The 11,915-nt window shown below is 34.5% G+C and overlaps 2 protein-coding genes across 3 annotated transcripts; both read left to right on the top strand.

The window, feature by feature from the left end:
* Positions 1-1,503: 1,503 nt before the first annotated feature.
* Positions 1,504-6,834, top strand: LOC113737583 (uncharacterized). The gene is made up of 4 exons (XM_027264791.1): positions 1,504-2,308; positions 2,414-3,325; positions 3,419-6,754; positions 6,830-6,834. The coding sequence occupies exons 1-4, from the start codon at positions 1,504-1,506 to the stop codon at positions 6,832-6,834; spliced, it is 5,058 nt and encodes a 1,685-aa protein (XP_027120592.1).
* Positions 6,835-8,727: 1,893 nt separating this feature from the next.
* LOC140038269 (uncharacterized) lies at positions 8,728-11,816 on the top strand. Of its 2 annotated transcripts, none has more exons than XM_072083398.1 (5): positions 8,728-8,815; positions 8,907-9,039; positions 9,134-9,292; positions 9,439-9,499; positions 9,595-11,816. In XM_072083398.1, exons 2-5 carry the CDS (start codon positions 8,945-8,947, stop codon positions 9,643-9,645), a joined length of 366 nt encoding a protein of 121 aa, XP_071939499.1. In that variant the 5' UTR covers positions 8,728-8,815; positions 8,907-8,944; the 3' UTR covers positions 9,646-11,816. The 2 variants fall into 2 exon arrangements, with proteins under 2 accessions (XP_071939499.1, XP_071939498.1); XM_072083397.1 differs by having other exon boundaries at positions 9,379-9,499.
* Positions 11,817-11,915: the final 99 nt, after the last annotated feature.

Below are 11,915 nucleotides of genomic sequence, written 5' to 3'. Positions count from 1 at the left end.
CACATGGGCTGTTTTGAATTACATTATATTATTAATTATATAATTATACAAATTAATGCAGTCATACCCGTTAGAAGTAATGTTCCTGCCTGTTAGCATGATTAGTATGACTGATGACTCATGATGTAAGTTAGTCAACACCAGCTTAATGGTCTTATTAGTCATCGAGCTTCCTTCTTCTTCATTTACCAGAATTTTCTTCCCCATTTTTCCCTTTCCTTTTTTTCCCGTCGAATAGCCTCTTTCTTTCTCTCGAATAGCCGCTTTCTTCCCGTCGAATCAGCCTGCAAAATTTTCAGTTTTCTACCAATTCCTTCAACAACCAATTGTCCTTCCTTTTGATTGCAACCCACAAAATCCTCCACACACACGTGAATTTTGTCCTGCCCCAAAAATTAGGTCAGTAAAATTTTTTCCCCCAAAATCTAGAAGCCTGCAAAATCTTCAATTTTCTGCCAATTTCTCGAGCAACTAATTGTACTTCCACCAACTAATTGTACTTCCTTTCGATTGCCTCTCAAAAAATCATCCACATTCGCGTGAATTCTTCTTTTTCCCCAAAAAACAACTCACTCAAATCTCTTTTTTCCCAAAATCAGCTCATTTTAGGGATGGCTGTTCTACCAACTTATCATCTATGGTACAGCTTTCAGAACTTACTACTTCCAGCTCCATATATACCTCTGTTTCCCAGTTTTGCCGGTATTCAGCAGACGAGCGAAGAAAATCTAGGTAATTCCTATTCTCTTTCCTTCTATTTCGAGCTGCAATTTTTTAGTTTTAGTTTGATGACTGAGCTGCAAATTTTAGTTTGAGCAACTAATTTTAGTTTCTGTCAATTTTTCAGTCAGCATATTAAGTTGCAATTTTTAGTTTGATGAATGTTCTTACCTTCTGTTTATTTATTTATATTTATTTCCATGTTCTTACCTTCCGTTAATTAAAGACTGCCATGTGTTTGATATTATACATAAAAGAATAATTATGATGCTATTTTTTCGATTAGGTTACGTTTACTTTTTTTCTCTGTTTTTATATTATTTTCAAATGCTGCCGGACTTTTGCCAACATTCAGGCGAGCAAAGAAAATATATGTATGTTTCTATTTTATCACCTTCTATTTTGAACTGCAAGTTTTTTTTCACTGTTGTTGCCTCTGTTTATTGCTTTCTCTTAATTAAGGAATGCGATGTGTTTGATGTTATGCTATGATAGTTTACTTTTCCCTCTGTTTTTTATTTCAAATGTTGCATGATGCTGTTAGCTGCTTATCTATTCAATAATTACATCATTTAGTATCATTGTCCTTTGGCTTATTAAGGTTGTCATTTTATATATATTACTTAGTTTTAGCTATTCTAGGATGCTTTGATTCTGTCATTTTGTGTGCCTTTGGATTAGCATCTTGCTTTGTTTATAATAAAATTACATTTTGATTTTTTGTGTTTCAAAATGAAAAAAAAAAAAAAAAAATTTAGTACAGGTTTTAGATTGATAGATGAGATGTTTGATGATTCCCCTGATCTAAGAATGTTGGAAAGAAACAAAAAGACAAACTTAAATATGCTGACTGAGCATATGAAGTTTAGTCTCGATTCTTCTGTTTATGAGCCATATTCTCCTTTTACTATCAACTGTGAGAATGACATTCGTGAAAACCACTTTGTTGAAACATGTGCTTCACAAAATCACATCGATAGGAACCTAATTCTGCCGAATGACTGCAGAGGTAAAAATGTTTGGTTTCCTTCAGAAAATATTGGAGGAATTCATTATACCTCTGATTCTATTGACAATCATTCTTTGCTCCCAATCAATTCATCTTTAATTAATCTGTCTGATGTTCAGCCTGCTGGTTCATCACAAGTTAACTGCAATGAGCAATCATTTGTTATAGAAAATCAGTTTCAGAGTGAGCAAGTCACAAATGTTAAAGGGAGAAATGTTTGTTCTGAAATATCAGGCCTAAACATGCAACTAACTAATTATACTCCTCCCCTCTTTGTGAATAGACATATACCTATAATAGGTAGTACTCCAGTTATATCTTATAATAACAGGCCTCTTGAATATTCTGACATTTATGCTAAAGAGATGATAAATAAGAAAGAATATAGAAGACATGCCTACTTTAGATGGAAAAAGAAGAGATTGAGAGCAAAGTCTAGATCAATTGCTTCTACAAATATAACTGAAAAGCAAACAAGCACCACAATTGTTAATGAGTGTTCCTCAGTTGTTGGTGTTCAGCGTAGTTCTCGATGTCGTTCGAAGCATCACAAATCATCTCTCAAAAAAGCTCAGCCAGGTCTAGAGTTAATACTTTTAAGTTTTCTAATATGTTTTTCTCCACTGCCATTAAAATCAATTGAATGGTTTGATTGCTAAATGCTCTCAAATAATTGTATTTTAGGAAGAAAGTGCAAAACAGGAAGAGCTTTGTTGGATATAATTCCTGACAAAGCTGATATCCTACCAACCCAACTAGATTGTCCTCATTGCGGAGCCAAGAAGTTTTTTTCTGAGACAGCATATTTTTGTTGTCAAGATGGTGAAGTTGTTTTGACTCAAAATAAAATTCCAGATATCTTTAAAGAGTTATTAACTTCATCTTCACAAGAGGCACAATCTTTTAGAACTCTTATTAGAACATATAATAATCATTTTGGATTCACTTCCTTTGGTGTTAAAGCTGATCAGAATTTATCAAAAAGGAATAAAGGAATTTACACTTTTAGAATTCAAGGACAGGTATATCACTTTCTGAATGATTTCAGTTCAAGCAATGGTCATAATAATAACTTGCAGTTATATTTCAATGACTTTGAAACTGAAGTAAACAATCGATTAGCAGCTTGTCCTAGACTATCCGAAACTGTGATTAGGAAAATTATGCAAGTTTTTGAGGCTAACCCATATGCAAAATTCTTTAGAAATTTGAGAGAAATACCTAATTTAGATAACTACTACATTGTGTTAAAAACTCTACCTGGTGTTGATCAAAGAGTCTATAATAGACCAACAACTTCACAAGTTGCAAGCTTGTGGGTTGAGGGGCAAGAAAATGGAGAAACCAGCAGGCGTGATATTAGAGTTCAAACCCATAGTGGCACTTCAAAAAATATACAATACTATTATGGATGTTATGATCCACTCCAATATCCAATACTTTTTCCTTTTGGTGATCTTGGCTGGCACCAAGGAATACCAAAGAAAGGAGCAAAAGTAAATGGAAGAAAGGGGAAAAAAAGGCAACCTGTGGCAGATTTCATTTCCCCTGAAAATGCTGCTACAGTAGAACAACTAATCCAAAATGAAGAACATGGTTAGTATAATAACTATATACCATGATCTTTCATTTTACCTATTTAATATTTATGATTACACATTTAATAATGTACTATTATTTTTTCCACAGCAATGGAAAACATACATGAAGATCCAAATTTTGTGTCCCTTCGAGAATATTATTGTTATAAACTTCAGATTAGGGACAATGATGAATCTTGGCTATTACATTTTGCTCGCCTCCTACAACAATATATTGTTGATCAATATGTGAAGCTTGAGACACAAAGACTTGACTTTTATAGATTACAACAAGAGGAAATTAGGAGAGAGTTCTTGAAAGGCATAATAGATGCTTTAGGATCAGGCGAGAGTCAAGCATCTAATGTTGGCCAACGTATCATATTACCGCCATCATTTATTGGAGGGCCGAGAAATATGAGACGTAAATACATGGATGCAATGACATTAGTACAGAAGTATGGTAAACCGGATATATTTCTGACCATGACTTGCAATCCTAATTGGCCAGAAATAAAAGAACACTTAATAGACAAAGAAGAAGCACAAAACAGACCAGATTTGCTTGCTAGAGTATTTCATGCTAAGTTAGAACAGCTTAAAGATGAACTTCTGAAAAAATGCATCTTTGGTGAAGTGGCAGCTTACACTTATGTCATTGAATACCAAAAATGTGGACTGCCACATACACACTTCTTGCTAATTTTAAAGTCAAAATTCAAGATGTATACTCCTGAAGAATATGATAAAATTGTCTGTGCTGAGATACCAAATAAAGAGAAAAACGAACATCTATATAATTTGGTTATTAAACATATGCTTCATGGACCATGTGGTTCACTTGATCCAACAAATGTATGCATGAGAAAAAATGGAACTTGCAAGAATAATTTTCCTAAAAATTTCTGTGAGGAAACTATCCAAACTCTTAATGCATATCCTGAATATCGAAGGAGAGATGATGGAGTTCAAATTAAGATCAAATCAGCTCTTTTAGATAACAGATGGGTTGTACCATACAATCCATATCTTTTGGCTAAATTTGATTGCCATCTTAATGTTGAAATATGTTCTACAATTAAGGCAGTCAAATACATTTACAAGTATATCTATAAAGGTCATGATAGAACTAACTTTTGTGTAGTAAATAATAAACCTGATTCAGAAATTGATGAAATTAAACAATATGTATCAGCTAGGTGGGTTTCTCCACCTGAGGCAGCATGGAGAATCTTTAGATTTTCTATGAGTGAAATAAAGCCAGCTATTATTCATTTACAATTGCATTTGGAAAATTATCAGCCAATGAGTTTCAAAAAAACAGCTAATCTTCAAAATGTTGTCAATAACTATCATTTGAAAAAAACAATGCTCACTGAATTTTTTTACATGAATAGGACAGATAAAGCAGCTCGGGATCTAAATTGTACTTATGTAGAGTTCCCTGATCATTTTGTCTGGTTACCTAAGCAAAAATACTGGAAATTGAGAGAAAGAGGTGAATCAATAGGGCGAATAATGACTGCTCATCCTTCTGAAGGAGAACGATACTACTTGAGATTACTTTTATCAAAGGTTCGATGTCCAACTTCATTTAATGACCTGAGAACCTTTAATGGAGTTCAAGTAGAAACGTTCCAAGAGGCAGCGTTAATTCGAGGCTTGTTACAAAATGATAACAGCCAAGAAATTTGTTTACAAGAAGCCTCACTCTTTCATATGCCCTATGAAATGAGGCGCCTTTTTGCAACACTTTTGGTTTATTCTTGTCCTAATGACCCAAAGGCATTGTGGCAAAATTTTGAATCTTCTATGTCAGAAGATTTTGCCAAATGTTCAGCTATGACATGTACACAAGTGAAAAGAAATGTCCTCCAACAAATTGATGGTTTTTTGCAATCCATGGGAAAAAGTATACATTCATATAATTTGATTCCCACTAGATTCTCTTATGATAATATAGAGAATGAAACTCGAGAATTAAGAGCAGAAAGAAACATTGTCATTTCAGAAACTGACTTAAATTCAATTAACTTGCTCAATGAAAAACAGAAAAAAGCATTCATAATCATATCTGAGAGAATTTACTCAGATAAACCTGGTGTTTTTTTCATTGATGGTCTAGGTGGTACTGGAAAAACATTTTTGTATAGAGCTTTGTTAGCTGATGTTAGATCTAAAGGCTATCTTGCTCTTGCTACAGCTACATCAGGAATTGCAGCTTCCATTTTACCAGGTGGAAGTACTGCACATTCCAGATTTAAAATTCCAATAGATATCTTTGATGGTGCAACATGTCAGGTCAGTAAACAAACTTCTTTAGCTGCAATGATCAAGGAAGCAAAACTTATAATCTGGGATGAAGCACCAATGTCTAAAAAGGCAGCAATTGAAGCTTTAGATGATCTCTTAAGAGATTTAATGAATTCAGAAGAAATATTTGAGGGAAAGGTAGTGGTACTTGGTAGAGATTTTAGACAAACATTACCAGTTGTTAGAAAAGGAACAAAAGCTGAAATGATAAATGCATGTTTGATAAATTCTCCATTATGGCACAAATTAGAGAAATTGCAATTAACGGAGAACATGAGAGCAAAATTAGATCCTTTATTCACGCAGTTTCTTTTAAAAATTGGAGATGGAACACAGGAAACAGATGAGAATGACATAGTAAAACTTCCATCTTCAATTATAGTTAACTATAATAATGAGACTGATGCAATTGAAAAGCTAATCAATATTGTGTATCCTGAATTTAAAGATCCTTCAAAGAAACTGCATTCCTCACAAAATAGAGCAATTCTAACTACAAAGAATAACTTTGTAGATGAAATAAATGATGAATTGATCAAAAAATTTCCAGGAGATTTAACTGAGTACCTAAGCTATGATGAAACACTGAATGAAAATCATCAATCTGAATATATTGATCTTCTGAACACTCTTACACCTAGCAATTTACCTCCACATAGGTTAATGTTAAAACTCAATGCCCCAATAATTCTTTTAAGAAATCTTGATCCTGCCGAAGGATTATGCAATGGAACTAGACTGATAATAAAGAGTTTGAGCAAGAATGTTATTTGTGCTAAAATTGCAGTTGGTGATTTTTGTGGCAAAGAAGTTTTTATACATAGAATTTCCATGCAGCCACCAAGTGATGAACAATATCCAGTTCCATATAAGAGAACACAATTTCCAATTCGTTTGTGCTTTGCAATGACAATAAATAAAGCACAAGGCCAAACTTTAGATTTTGTTGGTATATATTTGAAAGAACCTATGTTTTCACATGGCCAATTATATGTTGCACTTTCAAGAGCCAAAACAGCTTTGGCTGTAAAAGTGCTTATCAGGCCAACTTATTTTGATGAATCATGCACTCATCATACTAAAAATATAGTATATAAAGAAGTTCTTAAAGCTTCACAGATTACATTATCAGGTTTTAACATTCATGGCCTTTTTTTTCTTAGAACCTTTTTATTTTGTTTAATTGACTATCTGATTTCTTTACCAGTATAGGTCACCATGCCTAGACATATATCTTCAGTGCTAGACATTCAGAAAGGAGCAGAAAAGTGGCCTGTTCTAGCACAAGTTGTTCACAAAGGCCACAACCAACTGACTCGTGAAGTTCCACCTAGACGAATTATGCGCTTTCTGCTCACAGATACTGAGGTCAGCAAATACTTTTCTGTCTCTCTGCTCATTAAATTGATAAATGAGAACATTTCAGATTCTGTATATGAACATTTAATCATTTGCCTGTTCATTACCAAATATTTGAAAATTTGCTGAAGCTGAGAATAGGGATGATTGGCAGCTGTTTTGACATAGTAATCAGTGAATTTAGAGCTCTGATATCTTACTTATATCAGGCTGTTCCTAAAAGCCCTGTTTTCCTATCCGGCTAGCAAGTAGGGATGATTAGCACTTGTTTTGACATAGTAATCAGTGAATTTAGAACTCTGATCTCTTACTTATAGCAGGCTGCTCCTAAAGGACCTGTTTTTCTATCCTGCTCCTAAGGTGAGAATAGGGATGATTACCACTTGTTTTTCTATCCGGCTAGCAAGTAGGCCTTGTTGTTCCAGAAGAAAAACAACAATGTTGTCAATCTGTGACACCAAAAAAAAAAGAGTGAATGAGAAGTCAGTTTTCAAACTTATACCGAAAAATTTCACCTTATAAGAAAGTTATTCTTGCATTATAAACCTTTCTTATGAGTATATCACAAACATATACATATGGAATTTCTCTTTACCCTGTTACATTATTGCTTATTACATCTCACAAAAGACACACACAGTAAAAAGATAGTGGAATTGTAAAAGCTTAACGATAGAAAAAATGCATATTTCTCCTGGTCATGAAGACCAGCTGTAGCAGACAGCATGTGGGAGTGCAATATCTTAATTTTCTAAATTTGCAGAAAACTAATGAACTGCAGCAATTCAAATACTTATGGCAGTTAACCTTTTCATCTATACAAACCATAGTTTCATCTAATCATATTAGAACTATAGTTTCATTGCAAGTGAATACTCACCTAACTTTTATTCATTCCTATAATTTTAATTTCTGTGTCATAAATATGATGTTAGCCATCAACATGATAGGTATGGCTATAACTCAATATATATCTGTGACTAACTTTTCCTAATCCTAATCAGGGAACAAAAGTTTCTGTTGTGACCTATGAACAACACATCAAGGTTTTCAGCAAATTTCTGCAGCCTTATCAAAGATATTATGTTTCTAATGCAATTGTCATTCCTGCTGACCCAACATACAGAGTTGGGGCCTATGAATGCTCCTGGATTTTGAACTACAAGACTTTGATTGAAAATTATGCTGAACCTGTGCCACCTATGTTGCCTTGCTTATTTGAGCTGACAAACTTCTCTGATCTGCACAAATATGCTGATTCAGATAATCTTTGCAGTAATTTTTTTTTACATTATTTTTTACTTTACTTGACAATCATTTGATATTTTATTGGTTGCTTACATTCATATCAATATTTTTACTTCAGATATCAGAGGCTTTGTGATTCAGGCATTACCAATAAAACAGACAGATCCGGATACTTCTTCTAGAGACATTATAATAGTCAATGAAGAGTAAATCAAACCTGAACACTACCTTTTTATTAAGTCATTTTACCTTAAAGATAGCAGTTACAGCTTTTTCTTATATCTGACAGGAAGAAACTCATGCTTATGACTCTCTGGAATTAATTTGAATATGATGAAGGGAGCAAAATAGCAGATATGATTAGCACTGCTCCTCTAATCATAGCTCTCTGTGTTAAAGTGACCACATTCAATAGTAAAATTTTCATTATACATTATAATTCCTTTACTGTTTGTCTTCTAAGTACTTCATGTGTTCTACTACTAAAACATTTCATCATTTTTACAGCTTTGTCATTCATTACAAGGTATTCATCTGGAATTCTGATAAATCTTCCACTCTCAGATGACCTCTCTTTCAAGCAATGGTAAGTATAGTTTTCTTTTTATTTTTTTCATAAATTATGAATTTATTTTACTGGTAACTTTTTTATTTATGCTCTAAACATAATCATTCAGGTTTAGTTTGAACAAGGAAGAAATCACAAATTTGCTTGATGCTAAAACATACAATGATGCAAACTGTTTACTTCCTCCTCCAAATGAAGAAGCTATCAAAGCAATCAGCAATTTTCAGGCATCATTTCCAGTTGTAAGTGCCATATTGTTATTCTAAAATTTTGCTTAAATATAACTATTTTCTCTCTAATTCACATTCAAATACCATTCATGGTTGCCTGCCTCAGCAAAAGGCAGCTTGGGTGCAAGGAACTGTCAAACTTGCATATGGATTCACCAAATATTGGACTACATCTTTGTGCGAATTGTCACAAAATTGTGAATGCTGACATTGACTGGATCATCCACTGTCCTTCATGCAAACAGCAAAGTGAAGTTGAACTCAGGTTAGATCATTAACTTATGGTTCTAAATTAAACATTATTCGCGTTTGTTACCATATATTAATCTTAATTCCTCCACTCAATTAAAGGGCTCGCATTCCAATTATTATAACTGATGCTTCGTGCTCAATACATTGCATTATATCTAGAGAAGATGCTGAAAAATTGATTGAGTTCACTCCACTACAGCTTAAGCAAGCACAAGAAGATGTAAGTATGAATTTTCTATCTTATATTCAGCCATACAGACAAATATACATAGAAAGGAATTCACTGAACCTAACTAAAAAAATTTTCTGGTGCAGGGCTTTGAAATAGATACTGAACTTAGAGTGAATGGCCCAAAAGGTCACTAAACTATTAAAAATGGCACCTTCTGGTTACCAAACTTTTTTTGTGGCCGAAAAGGTCACTAAACTCGCAAAAACTCTCCAGCGGAGTCATTTTACCGAATTTCAACGGTTCCTCATCCGGTGGCATGGGCAATGTGGAGTGGAGGAATATAGTAAAGGGGCAAAAATGGCCGAAAGGTACTATCCTGAGAATTGCAAAACCCAAAAAAGCACATTGAACGAATTCAAAAGTTTTGGAATTGAGAGGCTTGGGATAGAATCATAGAAGAGATCAACAGTGAAAGATTGCATAGCCAAACCGAAACTTTCTTGACTGGCCTAATATTTGTTAAAGGAACATCTATATCATCCAACTGAAGCTGCTCATTGATATTGAAAAATACTTCAACAATGGCCTCTGCAAATGGTATGCTATTGATTACTGTTTCTTGGGCTCTCCGCACTTTTGCAGCTGCAACTAGCTTCATTGCTTCTGTCACTTTTTGGGTGTTTTTTACTGTTTCCATCCGCTCCCTGAGCTCACGGTGGCCATTTGAAAAAGGGGCACTCTCGAAATATGATAAACATCAAACCTTTTTGTATCTGTAATTGTTTGATAATTTGATATGCGATGGGGGTTGAGCTGAGATGAGGAAGAAATTGAAGAGGGGTCACAAATTGAAGGTTTTAAGGAGACCGTTGTCGATATATTGGAGCAAGACATCATAGTTTGCACATTACAGGTTTCAAACAACAAGATACAGCAAAAGAAATCGAGGGTTTAAGGTTAGAAAGATCGAGCTTTTGGCGATTCTGGAGAAAGGGTTTTTGGAATTTGAAGTTGGATTTCGACCTGTTTTGCTTGGGAGAGGGAATGGTAAAAGAAGATCCAAATAATGAAATAGTTGAACGCCCGCAGGAGATGAAATTCCGGCCGGCGGCTATCAAATTGGTTTTAGATCTTCTTTTAACAGTTCAGGTGAAACCGTCTAGATTCTCAGGATAGTACCTTCTAGATTCCAACTCATCCCTCGTCGCTTTACCCAGTCCATTGAAATCACCAGTTTCACAATTTCCTCGGCTGCTCTTATTTTTGAGATGGGTTTAGGCTGTAAATACTCGTTATTTGCTGTTTTGATTTGGTTTACAGGCGGCCAAAGTCACTATTTTTACCGCAGAGAAGACTATTTCAATCTATGGGTTCAAACTTGGTTTGTGAATGAGACAATCCATGGCTTCACCTATTCCAATAACCTTTCAGACATTTTTGCCCTTGACTTTATTTCTCCAATCCACATTGCCCATTCCATCGGATGAGGAACCGCTGAAATTCGGTAAAATAACTCTGATGGAGAGTTTTTGCGAGTTTAGTGACCTTTTCGGCCATAAAAAGAGTTTGGTGACCAGAAGGTGCCATTTTTAATAGTTTAGTGACCTTTTGGGCCATTCACTCCTGAACTTAATGATGCCTTGAAAAAGTACACGGTGGTCTGTTTTCTGAAATCCTATGAGACTCCCTTCCAAGGTCAACTGCAGAGAAAGAATACTGTCATTAAGGCTTACACTGCAGCTGAACTATCACACTGTCCCCTTCCACTGGAACTTCCAGAAAACACTCAAGTTTCTTCTGCACTTGGCAGTTCATCAGCAAGGCATGCAGAAACATCATCAAAGGATCAATTGTTCACACCAACCACAAAGTTGGTACTTGAAGAAATTGTTGGAGCCAGTTCTTACAAAGACAGCCAAACACCTGCAACTAGTGGAGCAAAAAGAAGCCTTGAGTTTCCAGAAGATTTACCAGCAGACACACATGCTAAACATCCAACAAAGGCTCCTGAAGAGTTTGCCAAAGAACCTGCAAAACCGTATGGTCCACCTGCAAATATCAAAGACAGTCCAGCCAAGAAAGCTAAAGCAAAGGAAGACTAATATGGCCTATTTCTATACTTTTGTTAAATCTTTTGTTCATTGCCTTTCCTCCATTGCTTAGACAATAATATCTTTTGAATTATATTATGATCCATTATTCTTTTGACTTAAAAAGTAATGGATTGTAATATACTTAGTAATAGTTTAACCATCAATGCTGTACTTCATTAGGCAATGAAGCTTATTTAAGCCTCCTAATATGTAACTGTGGCTGGCATCCAAGTATCTATTCTACTAAGACATGAATGATTGAGTTTATGTAATATATTATTGTGATTTGCATAGTATTTACCTCTTGAGCCTATATATACATGATGATGTTTTAGGAAATTATCCTCATTGTTACAGATTAAGCTGTTCAT

The sequence above is a fragment of the Coffea arabica genome, chromosome 3e, assembly GCF_036785885.1.
Source record: "Coffea arabica cultivar ET-39 chromosome 3e, Coffea Arabica ET-39 HiFi, whole genome shotgun sequence".
In the NCBI taxonomy this organism is placed as follows: domain Eukaryota; kingdom Viridiplantae; phylum Streptophyta; class Magnoliopsida; order Gentianales; family Rubiaceae; genus Coffea; species Coffea arabica.
This window is presented reverse-complemented; position numbering and strand designations above follow the sequence as displayed.